An 18,907-nucleotide genomic window follows, 5' to 3' on the forward strand; every position below is an offset into this window, starting at 1 on the left:
TTTGTTTTGAGAACTCCGTATGCCTTATCAGGGGCTGGAGGAATATCGCTTGTCTAATTAGATGGCAAGCGTTATGACCTAATCAGATAACACGTTCCTGTGCCGTAGTGTGGCTTTATCAGATAACGGTTCCTGCATCATGGGGGTTTTCTGCCTCATGGGATGGCTGCTAGTTAACTTGTTAACCAGAATAGGGTCAGGAATAGGGGGATCGATACAGAACCTATAGGAATACATCACACCCACTCCACGCTAACTATGGACATATTTACGAATCTATGCATAGTAAAACATACTGTAGAGTATCGTGTATACCTTACCACCCCAAAATACATAAATGCATTTTGAAAATATCAAATATACGGAAAACAGTCACATGTAATGTATGCACTCAAGCTGTAGAATAATGCTAAAGTAATCACACATATCTATACATTATAACTAACATGTATATGAGAATTAACACATGAAATGGCTCTTAATACAGAAAAAAGGTTCGAGACCATTTCATCACAGAATAAAAATAATTATGAACATACCAGCGGGCAGCTAATGTCTATAAGCTATCTAAAATTAGAAATTTTAGTTCTCCAAGAATAGTTCTTACTTTAAGCAGAAGATAGTGTCCCGAAAAATATGCAAAAATATTTTGGGGCTGCTGAAAAAAGTTGCTGTCCGTGAACTGGAGGGAAAATTGTTCATGGTATTTTGTTTTTCAAGTTGAAGGCCAAAATCAGGGAACGCCGTGTACGAGCTTGCTCAAAAGTCTCTATTTCTGCTCTGGTGAGAACATCATATCATTTAGACTCTCGAAAAAGTTGTCAACAGCTTCCTGGGAGAGTTCCACTAACTCGGAGATAGGTGTAACCATGCATTCGTGCGCATGATTGTCTCCATTGACATTCTGATTAATGTCGCTGACAGAAGGTCGTACCTGATCGATGCTGCTTTCATCTTGAACTTCACTACCCCTTAATCGTAGTGGTGAAGCTTCCACGAATGCCGTCATCAGGATTGGTAGCCTTTGAGGGCAGCACAAAGCATGAGCCTTTATCGGACTCAACAATGTTTCTGCATCCATTGGCGCATCCGATTGTAGCGTCAGACAGGTGTCTAACACGCATTCTTCTCCGCATAGCAGGCACCTTAATACAGGTAAAACACATCGATGCCACATGGGTCGAAATGATAGAAACCAAGTCATGTTCAGGTCTCTAAGCCGGGATAGTCCCAGGATTTTTGATATCCGGTCCCGGTATCCAATGGCTAGGATTGTTTCTTCCCTTGTCGCAGGTGTTTTGTCTGTGACATGGTTTGCCATAACGAAATATAAGGACTAAGAATAGGATTCCTGCAATTAGTCCTAAAATGAGGGGAAGTCCGCCAAAAATCGAATGGACGAAATCTGGAAAAATACCCAGTATGGCTTTGAATGGTGTTAATGCCATCGAAAATACCGTCTTAAATACTTTTGAGACTCCACTGGTATCAGAAATATTTAAGATTTCATTCAGGATTTCTGCGAAATGTATGGGGGAATTAGTCGATAACAATGAATGTATCTCTGCAGTCGTCCTTGCGACTAGGAGATCATATGTTTCTTTTGATGACGTGAGCCTTGTCGGCGTCTGAAGAAGCACTGTTTTCATTCTGCTTAAAGTATCTATTCGAATAGAAGTAATTTTCAAGTTGGGCCATGCCCTTGCCTCCCTGTCTGGAAGGGAGCTGGGGAACAATAAGCGTCCACAGCACTTGACCTTCGCAGTCGTAGTTACGAGATAAGGAGTCCCGGGCATAAGACTACAGCATCTGCGGTCCACAATTAGAATGTAACTCCCATTATAGAGTCTTTGAAAGAATGGTTCTATCTCTGTAGCAGGTGTGCCTAGCTGGTGACATGAAAGGTTATTTGAGTTCCCTTCACAGGCTTCATGCAAACTAATTCCGTTACACAGAAGTGTACCGCTTAGTGACATCGCACAATTATTGCCACTAAGAAACACTTTCTGTCCTTTATTACTGATACATGCATGTGAATAGGGCAAGTCCCATGTTGTTTTAATGTACCCTTTTCCCAATTTTTCGTACATGCCAGCCTGTATATATTTTTGGCAGTATTGAAACCTGAAGGTTGAGATTGGAATATTAATTATCCCATGTATTATCCATTCACTGACAGGTCGTTCTGACATTGTCACTGGTAATCTTTCGAGTTTCTCAATGCTCAGGATTGTATAATCAGCACCCTTCTGGGCCATACTGATTTGTTTATCAGTAAGGTTAAAGATATTGAAAAGTGACGTTGTGTTGATTAAACGCCAAGGCACATAGCCTGAACGCAGATTTTGTAACGTCCAGCCAAGCTGTACAATAGAACGCAATTGAGACTGACCGTGTTGTAACAACAGTAAGTCTTGCGATATTATGTCGATTGCTGAAGACACAATGCTGTCCAGAGAAAAAATTCTGGAGGACAGAGTCATTAACCCATTGTCCACTACAGAAAGTGATTTTTCCAAATTAATACGGTCAATTTCCCGTATCCTTTCTGCTGTCTCAATTTGAGTAACCTTCCAGGCCTCATTGTATGCTGCATATACAGAGGCTGCTATGAAACGCTTTTGACGCTGTTTGCGTGGTCCCATAGTGAAATCACGCAAGTCAGCACCATCAGTAAGTAAAGTTAGGTGTTGCTTAATTTCTGCCAGTGTGGAAGTTTGTAGCCATTGAAGGCATAATTTGCCCACACTGTAGGTGGTTATTATCCCTGGGTGATGTCTTTGGGGATATCTAGGGTCTGGCCTGGTCATTTTGAACCCGTGAGTTTTGTTCAGGAATCTGTCTTGACAGTAATTAGTATCTGTGGGCCAGATCAACCACTGTTTCCAATCTGGATGTGTTCTGTTTTGGTTTAATACATAGTTTATGTCTATCTCCTCATCTGTAGAGCTATTGCTGTTCATTGTTGGTTTTGGAATAGACGGTTTATTTAAGTCTTTGATTTTTGCTAAGCCAAGACAGGTAGTTTGTTGAACAGTGTCATTTAAAAATATAATTTGTTCTGGGATCATGCAGGCTCTAAACAAAGATTCTATACCCTGTACTTGCCATTCTTTTGTGCCCCAAACACTTTTTAATTCAACATTTTTGTCCCAATAATCAAAACCAAAAGTATTCATTTGTTCAAAGAATGAGTCTGAATATATCAATTTTGTGTTGGTTATCATGGTCTTTGTCCCTGTCTTATTTGACAATTTGAAATAAAATGTTTCAGCATTACTTATGTTAAAACCTGAAAAGTATGAATATTTGTCGTAAACGGTTCTTGAGCTTCCTTTTGGAGGGGTTGCACAATGTTCCCATTGATTATAATTTAAAACATTTCTAGGTTGTGCAGATCTATGTAAAAAATGGTTACCATAGTGGTTATAACAGTACATACTATCATAATTTGTCGAACCCTGCAAATAATCATGTTTGGTAAATTTAGCAGACATCACTAAGTCAGACATCATATTGTTTATACTTTCAAAGTCCCAATCATCAGCAAATGTGCTTGGTTTTACGAAGTCACTCAATGAGATTTTAATCTGGTGTGGATATTTCAGGATTTCAACCGGACCATAGATTTCATAGTCAGTGTTATCCCATGCTACCCCACCCGGTATAGGATTGGCTGTGAAGTTGACTGAAGAAAGTTCTCTTTTCTCGACGTGTGAAGATGTGTGTGGTTTGAGGATCAAGTTGATTTTCTGACTTGCTGTGTCCATTTTAGCATATTTTCCCTCAATGAAGCGTCCCAAAGTTAGTATCATGATGAGCCAAAGTATGAGGATAAATGCACCAAAACCCACCCAAAATTCAATCCATGGAGAAATTAGAAATTGTTTCTTTCAGTTGTTTCAAAAGTTCTTTAGCTTTATCTTTAAAGGTTTTTGATGATGGCTGTGTTTTTGATTCAGTGAAGCCTTCAGAGGAATCATCGAAGTTTATGAAGTAGCCGGATGCAGTTCTGTCAATTGTTCCAATTGCTTCAGGATTACTGTTTCTTGCATAGTCGTTTGTTACTTCATTATAGGTTGGTGTGTCTCTGCTAAATGTTTTTATTTGGGTGTTCAGAGGTCTAAGTTCCATTGCATTTTTGCATAGTCCTTGTTGTTCTTCTGTAGGCGTTTCGAATGTGATTAGCCTCTTTGTTAGGACCTCTGTACTGGTAGCAAACCTTGGTGTTCTGCTACTTATGGGGAGTCCACTTGGCCTACTATTTGTTATCGGCCACATGATTGTGGTTTTACCAGGTCGATGGATACAACTCGGTTCTCCTTTTTACCAGCAAGCGGCGGTAATACTACTGATCTTGTCCCGTTGACAGACAAGACAGGAACTGCTTTTCTGTAAGAAGGCCCAAATTCCTTCTTTACCGCGATCTTTTCTCTGACTAGATCCCCGACTTTTGGAATCCAGACAGGTCTTGCTGGGACAGGTGGTGGTTCTTCAGTGGTTGTTGGCTGCTGTTTCAACTTTATGTTGCTCAGGTCTTTTCTTGTTTCTTTTAAGTCCTGCAAAACAGCCAAACGATCTTTGATATCAAAGCTTTTTTCCTTCACCACTGAAGTCTGACTGTCGAGGTCAGAGATTAACATCCTAGTTCCAAATAATAATTCGTACGGACTGAATCCCTTCAGAGAATTTCTTGGCAGGTTATTTAGACTACGTTGGACACTTATTAGATGTTTGACCCACCCAGCTCCCGAACCTAATATCCTTTCCGTTATAGATTGCTTTATGCCTTGGTTTTTTCTTTACACCATCCCGTATCCCTCAGGAAGGAAGTGAGAAGATTCCCGCTGTGCTATGCTCATTTGGCATTGTTTCCCCTCAGGCTGGAGGGCTCGAGTGAAAACAATGGTCAAACGTAGCATGCTCTTAGCGTATATGCCATTTAGACTCGCAAATCTTTGTATAACAGTCCAGACGTCAGCCGAGTGCTGGTGATCTACATTATAAGTGGAAACTAGCCTGTATATGTTAATCGCAAGCCTTGCTTTTTACTGTTGATTTTTTCTGGAGTGAAACGACACGGTATTACACCGTTTCTCTCACCACTGCGATTCCTGTTGCAGTTTGGGCACTTTTTTACAAACATGGTGTGATGCAGGCTCATGCCTGGCCACCAGTACCTTGATTGTAATTCTTCCAGAGAATCTTTTAGTTTGAGGTGTCTGAGACCCTCGCCCATATGTGCGTCTGCGATTAACAAGTTTCTCCTGTCCATGTTTGGAATCACTCTATCCCCCACTCCAGGGATTCGAGCAAAAGGGACGGAGTTTGCATCGATTATGTATGTATAATTGAGTGGATAGTTGATCGGTAGCGCTGAGGAGTCGCCTTTTGATGACGTTTTCACTGCCAGCACTGTTTCACCGTCAATATACTTCACTGTACGCTTTTTTCGAGCTACGGAAGCCGATTTAGTTGCTACCGCTGTGGCTGTTTCAGCCAATGAATTCCCTGCAACGTGAACGCCATCACGCTGATGACTCAGTGAGTGTGTCACGTGAGTCTTTGGTAGTTCTTTTTGTAAAAGAGCTATTTGTTCCCAGAGCAGTTTCTGCTTTATTGTTGCACCTGTGTCATCTTTGTAACCGTTTTGAATCCATGTCTGCAAATCGTTGTTATATGATTTGACGCAGTAATATGAATCGGACACTATAAGTGTCGGGAATTCGCGATCCGCATTATCTAGCGCCATTTTCAATGCTATTATTTCAGTCTGTTGTTCTGAATTAGTTTCTACTGAGTGTGTTTTTGTTAATAGAGGTCTTAGTTTACCTCCGCGCCACACTTCTTTTGTAATCTCACATGTGGGGTTGTATGCTTGTTCTCCCCAAACGGAGGGTTGAGCATGTCCGTCTGTATAGATTACACATGCGTATTGTCGTAAGGGCAGAATGTCGATAGGCAGAGGGAATGTTCTTTCATATTCTAGATTTTTCAATTCCTTTAGTTCTGGATCAAAGTAGTAGTATACTTTGTCCGTTGTAATTGAATTCACCCATTGTATCCATTCCGGATTCAATGTTGTTGTTGGTAAATTACACGGTGTTGTTAATGCCTCAAAGGCTGATTCCGCTGTTCTGACTGTGATGTGTCTACCGTCCGCTTGATCTTTTTCTCTAGCTATTGCGGTTTGAACTGCATGAACAATGTTTTCTTTAATGCTGAATTTCTTTTCAGCTTCTGTGTACAAGTGTGATTTGAATGCAATTGGTATCTTTTCTCCCTCATTAGAGGTCAGGTATGTGAATCCGCATCTTCCTGGGATGACTCGAATCACAAGATTGCGTGTGTTATCACGTGTTTCTAATTTTGCTTTAATTAACATGTCTGTTTGTAAGGATCTCAAAATTTCTGTGTGTATTTGAGTCCAATTGGTTCTTTTAAAATCTGGTTTTATTAGATCATAAAGGGGTTTGACCCTTTCTGCGTAATTTGCAATGTATGTTCTTCCGAAATTTAGGAAGCCTAGAATTGACTGTAGGTTTTTTAGTGTTCTAGGTGCTTGGAGTACGGCACATTTCTCTAGGAAATTGTCAGCCAGGCTTTTGCCTTCACTTGATAATTCGTATCCTAAGAACAGGACTGTTAGATGGGCAATTCTGGATTTTTTAAAGTTGAATTTGTAACCCTCTGCTGCGAACCCAAGTATTATGGTGTTCACTCTCTTCAAGTGAGTATCCAAGTCATCATCTGTTAAGTATATGTCGTCGACATAAGATAATGCTTCGTCATCATATGTTTGTAGTAATTCTGTTACTCTCGCTGAGAATACTCCCGGGCTGTTCTTGTACCCCTGGGCTAAACGACAGAATTGTTTTTGAGTGCCATTTATTGAGAATGCAGACAAATATCTGCTCTCTGGTGCTATGTTTTGACAAAAGAATCCATTAGAGATGTCTAATGTTGTTTTGTATTTTTTGCGCACTATGTTATTCATTAGTGCAGCACTATGCGAGTTTTGCACTGCAAAAGTTTTGCAACATGAGTTAAGATGTCGGTAATCCAAAACTAGACGATATGAATTGTCTGGTTTGGAGACCGGAAACAAAGGGTTGTTCATTTGTGAGGTGCAAGTTTCAATCACCCCCTGGTATTCTAGCTGATCTAGGATTTCTTTTACCTGCTTTTTAGCTTCTTGCTTAATTGGGTACTGCCTTTGTGCAGTAGGTTGTGATTTTAACTGGATTTTGTGAGGAGGAGAGTCCTCATCCCATCCTACATGATTTTTATATAAAGCAGGAGCTTGAGCTACTGCCCACTTTCTGGCAAGTGTGTATTTTTTATGAATTGGGATATGATTTGAGAAGGCAGGCATAATTATTTCTTCGCCATGAGGGCACTCCCTGACAAACTCTGGTGGCCAGTCTTTTTCAGCTAGAAGGATGTCATAGCCCTTGGAGAGATTATCCCAAAATAGTCCCCTTATTTTTCTAGTCTTATCCCCCTCTATACGTAAAGTTATTTCATATATTTTGTGAGGTTTGCTAACTCTGGTGTCTGCAGTTTCCACTTGAAGATATTCATTCGTGTCCACTGTCTCCAGATGATTCATAAGGACTTTGCGAGCTATGCTCACTTCTGCTGCGCTGTCTAGCATTGTCTGAGCCCATTCTCCGTTTTTCAGTTGTGTCCTCAGTATTCTCGGCATTGTTAACTACCTTGATACTGGCTACCTTCTTTTTTGGAAATTGTAATTTCTTTTTTAGCTGAGCAGGTTCCTTGTCTTTGGACTTGGCGTGCTCTTCTCTTTGTTCTGATCGTCCTCTTCTTTCCGATTTCTGCGAGGAAGTCTGAAAAGATTGAGAGGGACGTGTATCAATGTCTTGATATCTATCAGGCTTCTTTATATTATCCCTATTTCTAAGGTTATATCTTTTCCCAGAGGGGTCACTCTGGGGTGACCTGTGTCTTTGGTTCGGAGATGTTTCTCTTCGCCTAGGAGACCTTCCTCTGGACTGGAATTTCTTTTCTTTAGGATTGGATTGTTTGTTTCCATCCCAGCTCTTTTTTTGTGATGTTGAGTTATTATTAAAAAATATTTTTTCAGGACTTTCAATCAGTTGTGGTTTTACTGGTATTCCACCTAAACTATCTCTACCTAGTTCCTCATAGGATTTTTCTATGATTCTGGCAATTTCAGCTGGTTGGTCTGCTATATCTGTCTCTTTTAACCTCTGGCGGATCGCCACGTTTGCTGCTTCTCCCTTTATGTTGGCTAATAATATAGCCGAGACCTGCTTGAAGTCTTTTAGTAATTTCATACCAAGAGTTAAAGCGGGTTCTGGACCATATTCGTCTTGAATTTGTTTTAGCACATCTGGTATTACCGAAATGGATGGAACACCGTGCGTTTTTGTGTAGATGGAAGCAAAGACTGTACCCCAAGTGTCACCGTCCTCAATGTGTGGTGCGATTCCCATTGGAAGACAGATAGTCAGAATCCTGTGTTTTTCTAACGGGGTGGTGTCTGGAAACACAGCCTCTATTTGGGTGATTTTTTTGTGCTAACCAGAATGGTATTTGTTCCCGTTTAGCTGGTACTTTACATAGGCAGGATTGTATGTTCTGTGGTGTAATTTTATTTGTGTTCCCCTGGTGAGGGGTCAGCTGTGGAATTTTAAATGCTGGCTGAATTGTTGAAGTCCGCATCACATATTGGACTAATTGTCTATGTATCTTTATTAATTGTTTTAGTTGTACTAAAAGATCTGCTGCAGGCATTCTTTCGAACTCTGGATGTGGTGTGTATCCGGCTAGGACCGGCCACGTTGCTCCTGGTCTACCTAAAGGACCGAGCCTGGTGATGTGATTATTGTGTTTTAGGGCGCCATTAAATAAGAGCAGGTGCTCTTGAAATTTAAGTGGTACTTCCACCTCCTCGAAAGGAGTATACTCTTCAGGAGGTTCCTCTGTTTTGTAATAGTGGAAGTACTTTGTTACAGCATTTGCTGCTGGAAAATGTATCCATGAATAGTATACCTCTGTCTGCCGATATTCGTGTGCCTCAATTACGAATATGACTGTACCACCTCTAGGTGTCAGTCCATTTTCTATAAGTTTTAAGGTTATAGATTTCCTTTTGATGACCGGGATGAGTATTATATCCTGGTCTGCTTCTTGCAGTGCAGTATCAGCTGCTGCGAGTTCAGTTGCTAATCTAACTGCCTCTCTTTCATCATCACTGTCTACCATTTTACCGACAGGATGGTTACTTTGTTTGTTTGCAGATCTGGTTTCTTATGGAAACAAAGATTAGATGCACAATATTTTGGAACGGTTTATCCTTCAACGTTGACTAAACCAAGTACCATACATAGGAGTTTCCTCCTGCGAGGTTTGGCGGATATTACCTTTCACCCACTCCAGACGTCTTTGGAGTATTATGGGAAAAAGGGGTCTGAGTGAGAAAGCACGACTGAGTTACTCTAAATGTCTTACGTTAGTTTTATCGCCCTTCCAAACACGTTGGGCGCCATATAGTGTAGTTCCTATTATCCCAATAGGCTCTGCGCATTGGAATAATACCTTCAATAGCATAGGCCTAGACCAGACGTTAACTAGGTCTACTACTGTCGATATTAGACTTAAAGTTTTGGGTTTGCCAGCTAGCTCAGAGTTCACTAGAAACTTTCTCGAATAGGCAAGGAGGAGTTGAACCTCCCTGGATAGACAAGAAGGGATTTAGTTTCTGACAACCATAGAACATGACAACTTTGCTCTCCCCTAATCAAGAGTGTATCTCGAGAGTCGTGTGAACAAAAGGCAATTTATTTTACTCAGTCAGTACGTGCATTCTTAGTCTCATCAGATTGTAGAGAAAAGGAAGAGACGGGCGTGTTCAATAAAAGATGTTATTTATTGATCAGTCTCTTTTCTCATACAAGAGAAATGGATCGATATTATTGCAATACTTATGGTTAAGTAAAGTGCATACATTAAAAGCAGAAGTATAAAATAATACTGTAAAAACATTGATATGGTTTCTAAGCCATATGAAGGTTTAAAATGAATAAGATATATTACATACACATATACATTTGACTAATCGTACTCAACTGGTGTTTCTAACTACGCCTACCCCGTGTACCTGACCTAAGTCTAATGCGTGGGCGGAAATAGAAAGTTACAGTTTAAGTTAAGTTTGTTTTGCCAAGTGACTGACTAAAGAATTCTCTGTGAGGGGTTATTCAGTTCTGTACCTGGAATCTAGGATGGATGAGGGATGGTATCTCTTGTCTCTGGTCTCGATATTCCAGGCTGCCTGCGAGGGCTACCCGGAAGCGCCGGAGCTGGATTTCTCGGCAGGAGAAAGGCAGCGTCTCGTTCTCAGCGCGTCAGGAAAGGCGGGGCTGCGCCAGCGGGGTCTGCTCTGCTCTGGGCTTCGGCAAGTCTGGCTGCTCCGATCTCGTCACCACCGCGTGTGTTTGCATAGGGCAATATCGGTAATATTTATACCTTTAAGGTGCCGAGATTGACGTAAGGATGGACATAGATACGTCAATAAGGATGTCATACGACCAGGTCGTTAGCACATTCTTTTGCTGAAGTTCTCGGTGAAATCAAAACAATGGCCGCAGGGTTTTTCCCAGGTTGTCATAGGTTTGATTTGTTTTGAGAACTCCGTATGCCTTATCAGGGGCTGGAGGAATATCGCTTGTCTAATTAGATGGCAAGCGTTATGACCTAATCAGATAACACGTTCCTGTGCCGTAGTGTGGCTTTATCAGATAACGGTTCCTGCATCATGGGGGTTTTCTGCCTCATGGGATGGCTGCTAGTTAACTTGTTAACCAGAATAGGGTCAGGAATAGGGGGATCGATACAGAACCTATAGGAATACATCACACGCTGTTGAGGCTCTACTTCCTCCGCTTGACCTGCCTCCACAACGTCAAGTGCACACCCTGTATTCCTTGTCTAACATGAATTCTAATATCAATTTACATGCAGGTGGTGAGATTGGCCAACCATACAACATGGAGAATTGGTATGACGTTATGCGTAAAAAAAGAAGGGGGATGGGAAGTAGATGAAGGTCCAGCACCCGTGCTCCAAAATCATGAACCTTCAGTCAAAAGAGGGTGCTGTTCCTGTAGAACAAGAGGAAAAGGAGCAGGTCGGGAGGAAAAGTATGACTGGGAATCCTTAGGATCAAAGAAAGCTGGCTTCACACACCCAAATGGGTGTCATGCTTCATCATAGGGCGAGCTCCTCGTAGGGCCAGCTCTGCAATGCCCAACTGGCCCAGCGAAATGTGCACTCCATTTGAGCCATACCACTTCTATTCCTTGTGGCTCCATAGTGTTCCTCTTCACCATAACTTTGGCGCAGCATGTAAGTGAGCTTCAAGCCCTTTGTGTCAACCTGCCAAACACCAGACAAGCTGCCAAACCCCTGACAAACTGGTTTTGGTGACATGGGACTCCCTCTTGCCTAATAAATAAATAAATAAAGTTGTAATGCAGTTCCACGTCAGTCAAAATATCACCTTGCTGTATGCAGCCATGCGTAAGGACTCTGCCCTGCCGGTTTCCCCGGCGTGGACGGCCTGGGAAGTGGATTTGGGCGCTCCGCTGGAGCAGGATCAACGCAAGCGAATAGGGGCCCTTACAAAGAAGGTTTCTTGTAATGCGCGCTTTAAGTTAATACATTTCAATTTCCTGCACCGCACCTATCTCACTCCGATCTTATTGCAGCGTTACTCCCCGGGTAGGAGAGATGATTGCCCCAGATGTGGCGCGGGGGGAGCGGGGTTCCTGCACTTGGCCTGGGGATGCCCAATGGTCCAGAGTTTTTGGGGGAGGGTATTGGAGCATATTATTGCCACAACGGGGATTCGCATTACACTGACACCTTTACACTGCTTGTTGGCGTTGGTACCTAGGCCAAAGAAACGGAAATGATCTTATAAATTGATGCAAGTGATGCTGGTGCTGGCCAGGCGTAGGGTGGCTATCACTTGGATGGGTCAGAGGGCCCCAGAGATTCCCAAGTGGCTGAGTGATGCGCGGGAGTGGTCCCTAGCGGAGGAGGCACATATGCAGAGCTGTAGGAGGGACGAGAAGCTGCAGGAGGACCTGTTGGCCTGGCGCGTAATGTGTGCCACGATAGGGGTCCTGGAACATGCCTCCCATAGTGAGTCAGAGGGGACGAGTGGAGAGTTATTCTCACCGATGGGTTCGGGTACTGAGGAAGACAATGGAGACGCCCGCGGAGTCACGGTGGAGGTGGAGTGAGGTGTAGGAATTGGCCCAGTGCTCGCAGGACGCTAACTGTTGTCTGATAATTTGCAATGTGTCATGGGTAACTATGTATCTCAGTGTTACCTCGGGTCAACCAACCGTGCCTTAATGAGTCTGTCAATGTGCATATGTGATGTTTTGATGGCAATAGGGGGATGTTATTGTCTGTTATTTTCCACAAAATTACAAAAAATAAAGTTTAAAAAATATATATCACCTTGCTAGCATTCTACGCTCGGCCTCAACTTTCTAAGGACAAGGAAAGACTCCATTGCATGGCTGCCAAAAGAGCGTTGAGCTTTTACATAGATCATGCCAGTATGCAGGAGTGCTTCCTATATAGGCTGTGCACATCATTTCTAGATGCGGACGGTGCCAGTGTGGAAACACATAGGGCTGCCTGCTGGCTTGCAGAGATACTGTTAAAAGGTCTGCAGAACCAGTCAGACGCCTAGGGGAATATTCAAAACGTGAGAAATCTGAATCAAGATAGTCAATAGCAGAAAGAGTGTTACCGAAGGGAAGTAACCATTTTTCTGCTGTTAACTTGGCACAGAAACAACATAATTTTGCTATTTCTGTAACCTTGCTTCTAATTGTTTTCACCAGCTTGAAAATAATATCACACCTGTACAACAAATATTAACTGATTAAGTAAAATTGTTCCTTAATTTTTTTGAAGAGAATATGGGAAACCAATGCCCTAGTGTTTGGAATAGAAAGTCCAGTGTACTTAAGCACAATCTAAATTCTACATAACACTGATTGAAATCCAAATATGATAAACAGTAAACATGTTTCATTGTGGCCATAAAGTTGTTTTGAGTGATGTCCTTCATTGTTGGCAGGACGATACAACAAATTTTCAAGAAACTTACCACAAACGCCATGGATCTTAGATGGAGAGAGAAAGATGGAATCATCTGTGGAAGAGTTGATTTTAGAGCCTTTAATTGCAGTTTTTAAACCTGGCAGTAAGTATATTGGAATCTTGTTTAGTATGTGAGAGTTGCATTGTAAGTTAATGAAGAAGTTTGACACCTCACTTGTTAAATATTTAAATGTGTTTTATGATGAATGTTAATTTATTAATGGTTGGTCCCTTGTATTGTACCCCATCTCTTTATCAACTTTATTAGTAGAAAACTTGGAGGAAATGGTGGTAATACCGACTCAAGATTCAGTGATGTCTGTATCTATATTCTGCAGTAGAAAATGTATATATTTCCCTTGAGTTTTTGGCACAGTAACTATACATTGACAGTGATGCTGTGTGAGTTAGGCGTGCAAAAATTGCTTTAGGTGTCACTGAAAACACCTTGATAGCAGAGCTGTAAATGTACTCACATTGCAGCAAGAGCTTTAGATGCAGGTGAGATACAGTAAAGCAAATTAAAGTATGGAATGAACAGTAAACCTGGGCAGAGTTCTCAGAGTTTGCGGAACTCCGCGAAGTGCAAATAAACCTCCACAACGCTATGCGAAGCTCCGCAAGCGGCGGAGTGTGTCAGATAAATGCTGTTCACGATGATTTTGTGTGCCAGATGCTTGTGTGCACTGTGCAATCATTGCGAACGGCACCATGCACAGCGCAAGCGGACGCTGCTTCCTTTCTGCCGCTCTAATAGATTTTTACTCAAGCAGCAGCTTTCTCAACGCGAACGGACAGTTTTTCAGCGCGAGCGTGTGCGAGCATACGCGACCACTTGCAATGAAAAATCTGACGCCCTCGTTGAGAAATCTCACCAGGAAGTTGATTTTCCCCACTCGCAATCGGCAACTTGATGTTTGCGAGGAAAAATCTCACCGGGGATGGATTTTCCTCGCTTACCATCACCAACTTGACGTTGACCAACGCGAGCATGGAAAAAAACTCCTCTCCGCTACGCAGAGCGGAGTTTTTCAGAACTCGAAGAGCTCCGCATAACGCGGAGTGCGTACAACTCCGCAAATTCCACGAGCGGAGCAGAGTTCACCTCCAAGATTTAATCCACTTTTAAAATGTTCGCTTTACACTCCTCTGTTGTGGGCTCATTTGGGTAGCCATTTTTGTTCCCACCCCCAAGCAGCAGTGATAGTTGCACCTACCTGGTGTCTGGACTGCTGTGTGACGCTACAAATAGTCCTGTTTCCATCTCTTCCTGTCTTCAGTCCAGTTTCCATCACCTTACTATCACGCCCCTACCCATTCTCCCATCCTGCTTGTGTCCTTCCGACTCCAACGCATTCAGATTGCCACATAGAACTGGTTACTCTTCAAAGCATGTATTTCATTGTACAATAGTGAGTGGCATTTTTTTAAATAAACTATTAATTACCAGACAAGCTTGCAAAATATTTCAATAAGACAGGCTAAAACGTGTTGGCTTATGTTTACTGTCTTGTGTTCATTACATGCGTGAGGAACACATCTGAAAAATCAGAGTTAGAATAGAAAAGAAAGCAATCAGCCATTAGGAATATATTGTTCTTTTAATAGCAAGGAATTCTAGTTTGAAGACAGATTGATAACACAGAAGGGTGTCAAGATGCAGACACATTCCACTTTTTGGAATTGCACAATGAGGCAGATAGCTAAGCACAATGTCTCTACGACGGACCATATTTTGCCACAGTCTTTGGACAGACAAGCTAAAGTTCTTTAACCAGCTTAACAAAATGGAAAACAGCATCTCATGTGTGAGGAAGCTGTGTTCTATTAAATTAAACAATCTTCAGTTCCTAAAAGCCAAAATTGGTGATGGCTAAACCTCCTGTCTCAGTTTCCACTTCTCCCTTTAGCTCCTCGCCTTACAGAATCAGAGAAAAGGAAAATAACAAAGAGTAGACAAGAGGGAAGGAATAAAATAATAATTTTCAAAACGATTTCTCAGAAGATGATGTTAGATGCTTATCCAATCAAGGCATCACCCGCAGATTAAACTTTTTCTGATCATGCTTTTATACAGCTGGCTTGTTTCCACTAACTATGGGATTGCAATACAAGTGGAGAAGGAAGAAGACGACTTCTCATTGGGACACTCACTTGAACAAAGGGGACATATCAGTATCCACAAGTGCCAAAGACAGCATTGAAATCTACTTATGAGAATTCCAAATGTGAAGTCATGCCAAACTGTGTCACTCCATGTGTGGAGAGGAAGTACAAGGCAGGGCCACAAGACCTTACATTTATTAAAGGCTGTATAACAACCAGACCTTCCAGTATTCAATTCTGCATGTAAATGTGCATTAATTTATCATGACAGGCAGGCTGTCTCCAAACAAGGAAAGTAAATGGTTGCACATAGTATAACGTTCACAGGCTTCATTTGGTATGTTGTAAATTCACAGGCCAGGTAAGTGGGTGAAGTGGATGCCAATGAATTCATATGGGGGGATTTCTCCAACATCTTTCAAACTCCGATAGAAACGGCCACAAAAAATAATTTAGGTGAGAATAATCATTATCAATGTAGGGATTAGTGCTCTAGATGAAGCTGGCACTTATTGTAGGCAGATCAATGCCAGTGGGCTCCTTAGAAGACATTCCTGGTTCCAAATGTCAAGATTCAGACTGTAGGCCCAAATGTATGTGCTCAGCATGCCATTTGATGGACAGCACCTGATTGGCTCCAAGGTTAAGGATACATTAGAGAAAATGAAGAATGAATTGAAAGCAACACAGTCTATGAGGGGCTTCCAACAGCATTATCCTCATTCCAAGCATTCCCTGGCAGCTCTGCAGTAGGTCAGAAGCAGCCAGTCAGTCCAGTGAGACATTACAGCAACAGCCTTTCACCTTCAGCTGTTTGCTCCCACATGGCTCGACAGCCCTGATTTACAACTGTGCTCAACCTTTCTGTAGTCCGGCATGAGAGGCTTTGCAACAGGCCAGTCCTTCTCACTCAGAACCATGGAGAAATCAGGCACCCAGATCCCAGGTCTCTCAACCTGGCGTTCTGGCTTCTGAGGTCATAAAATATAGATACCTTAATTTTCCCCCTGAGTGCATGAACATTCTCAAAGAAGCCTGCAGACCTACCACTCGTACATTCTACACGGACAAATGGAAAAGGTTTGTCAGCTATAGTCATTCCAAACAAATTGACCCTTTTCAAGCTGCAGTACAAAACATTGTCTGTTATTTGCTTCACTTACAAATTACTGGCCTTGCCTTCACCTCTATGTGGGTGCATCTAGCTGCAGTAGCAGCCTATCTTAAAAATAGGCAACCTATCTTTTTTTTCAAAATACCAGTAATTACGACCTTCATGGAAGGTCTCAAAAGAATTATTCCCACACAGGTCCCCCCATCAGCCTGGTGGAATCATAACACTGTACTCACACGACTCAGGGCCCTCCATTTGAGCCCCTTCACACATGCCCCCTTCAATTTCTGTCTTGGAAGGTGGCATTTTTAGTTGCTATCACAGCACTCAGGCATGTCGGTGAGCTTTAGGCTTTAACCTTGGAGAAACCCTTCCAAATTCTTAGGGGCAGAGTTGTCACCCGCATCAACCCCAAATGTCCTCCGCATCAACCCCAAATCCTTACCAAAGGTATTGTTTCTTTTCCATCTCAGTCAATCAATTGACCTACCTGTCTTTTTCCTACAACCAGACTCTGTTGCGGAGCGAACATTCCCTACTGTAGATGTCAAGAGAGCCCTCATGTACTACATTGATAGGACAAAAACATTAAGAAAAACTCAACGTTTTTTTTTCTTTTTCTCAACTCAGTGAAGGAAAGGGTATATCCAAATTAGGCATTGCCAGATAGATAATTAACTGTATTCAGGCTTCCTATGCTAAAGCTAAAATGACTTCATCGCTTCTTCCCAGAGCACACAGTATTCAAAATAAATTAGCCTCTATGGCCTTCCTGGGGAACATTCCAATAGCCAAAATATGCAAAACAGGCACTTGATCTGCACCACTCACTTTCACTAAACACTACTGTGTGGATGTTCTAGCATGCCACCAAGCTAATGTTGTCCAGGCAATGCCACGTACACTATTCCAAACAACTGCAATACCCACAGGCTTTCCACCACTTTTGTGGAGAACTGCTTCACAGTCTATGCACAGCATGTGTATCTACTGTCACACATAACTGAACGGAAAATGTTAGTTGCCCTGTAAGCATCTGTTTCTGGCATGCAGTGCTTAGGTTCACATGTGGACCCCCGTACGCCTGTAACCTTTCAGTATCTTCTAATACATCCCTATTTCCTCTTATGCATGAATCTCTTATTTATCATTACTCTCCATCCTTACCTGTCGTGCGGGAAAATCATCTAACAATGGAGTCGATGCCCATGCTTATTGTAACCAAAGGGGTAGTCACTCTACCTCGTGACTCGAAAGACGTCTTCAAAGTAAAACAACGTGCGCACATATGGACCCAACACTAGATGGCAGGAGTATGTACAGCAAGTGAATCTACCGCACTGCCTGCCACGAACAGATGCTTACAGGTTAAGTAACATTTTCCATTCTGGACACACAAATTAAATGCATGGACAATTCTTGTTTGTGAACAACTATCATTTAGACAAAAGGGAATTTTAGGCAAGGAATTTTTACTTATCTCTTCCTGGATTTTAACTATAAAAAAGGTGGAGGCACGCTATCTGAAACATCATTGATAAGTTGGGTTAATGTGGAATTGGATGCTGATGTTATTTTTCATATTATTCAGTTTCTTTTCATATACACAGTAATGAATGAGTGAGGACACCCCTATCCTGTTAGATCCTACAGCACCATCTTTTTTGTTACACTGTATAGTGAATCATTTGTTACGACACTTAGAAGGGGGAATGCTTCTTGTTACAAGCATGCACATGTTATCGGCTTTTCAAGCCATAACACAATTCCTGATAGACACTTTGAGGGTTTTTTCTTGCAATCTTTACACTTGGAGAGAGCAACTGGAGGATTGATATGAATGAACACTGCCTCTCTGTAATTTTCCGGGCTAGAAATTATTCCATGTGGGTTCACCATAATACCTTTTGAAACTGGTTTTGTTAATGGGCTCTGAATAAAACAATCAAGCTCCTCTGTTTAGTAAACAGTGTTATGTCTTTGATACATCACCTGCCAAAGTCGGTATAAACAAGCCAATGCTGCAAAAATGTCTGTCAATGCTTCGCGGATATATTTTGGGGCAAAACCTTTATCAAAGGAGTCAACAAAATTACAATTCGGTAATTTATTTCGCAAAACCACACCTATGAGGACCTGCACTGCAAAGTCTGATTCTGCTGGTAATGATGAATTAGAGCCCTTTTAAGTCTGTGAAGTTCAACGAGATGAGTTCCATTTTCTTGTCGGTTAGGAATATTAGCGAGCTTAAAGCCCTTAAAATATCTAATCCCCTTAAATGTATTTCCAAGAGGTAAAATGGTTGTTACCGCAAACCACTCACTCATCGGTGACTTATGTTGTCGGGGCATGCATTAATTTACCCAAAGTAGTACATTTTACATGATGTAGAGGTTAGAAACAGGAGGACAACATCATTTAGGAACATACTCTTGTTCATGTTGCCATTGTTTACAGCATGATAGTAAGTAACCGATGCTGGTTGTCCCGGATAGATCTCTTTTTCTGCCACAC

The 18,907-nt window shown here is 41.9% G+C and overlaps 1 protein-coding gene across 3 annotated transcripts in view; it reads left to right on the forward strand.

Moving 5' to 3' along the window:
• PUS10 (pseudouridine synthase 10) overlaps positions 1 to 18,907 on the forward strand; it is a 268,922-nt gene that overhangs the window by 144,524 nt on the left and 105,491 nt on the right. For all 3 annotated transcript variants that reach the window (XM_078649298.1, XM_078649297.1, XM_078649299.1), the window contains exon 11: positions 13,151 to 13,276. In XM_078649298.1, the coding sequence (XP_078505424.1) occupies positions 13,151 to 13,276 (126 nt within the window). The remainder of the gene's footprint in view (positions 1 to 13,150; positions 13,277 to 18,907) is intronic.

This window comes from Lissotriton helveticus, chromosome 6 (assembly GCF_964261635.1).
Source record: "Lissotriton helveticus chromosome 6, aLisHel1.1, whole genome shotgun sequence".
NCBI classification, from domain to species: domain Eukaryota; kingdom Metazoa; phylum Chordata; class Amphibia; order Caudata; family Salamandridae; genus Lissotriton; species Lissotriton helveticus.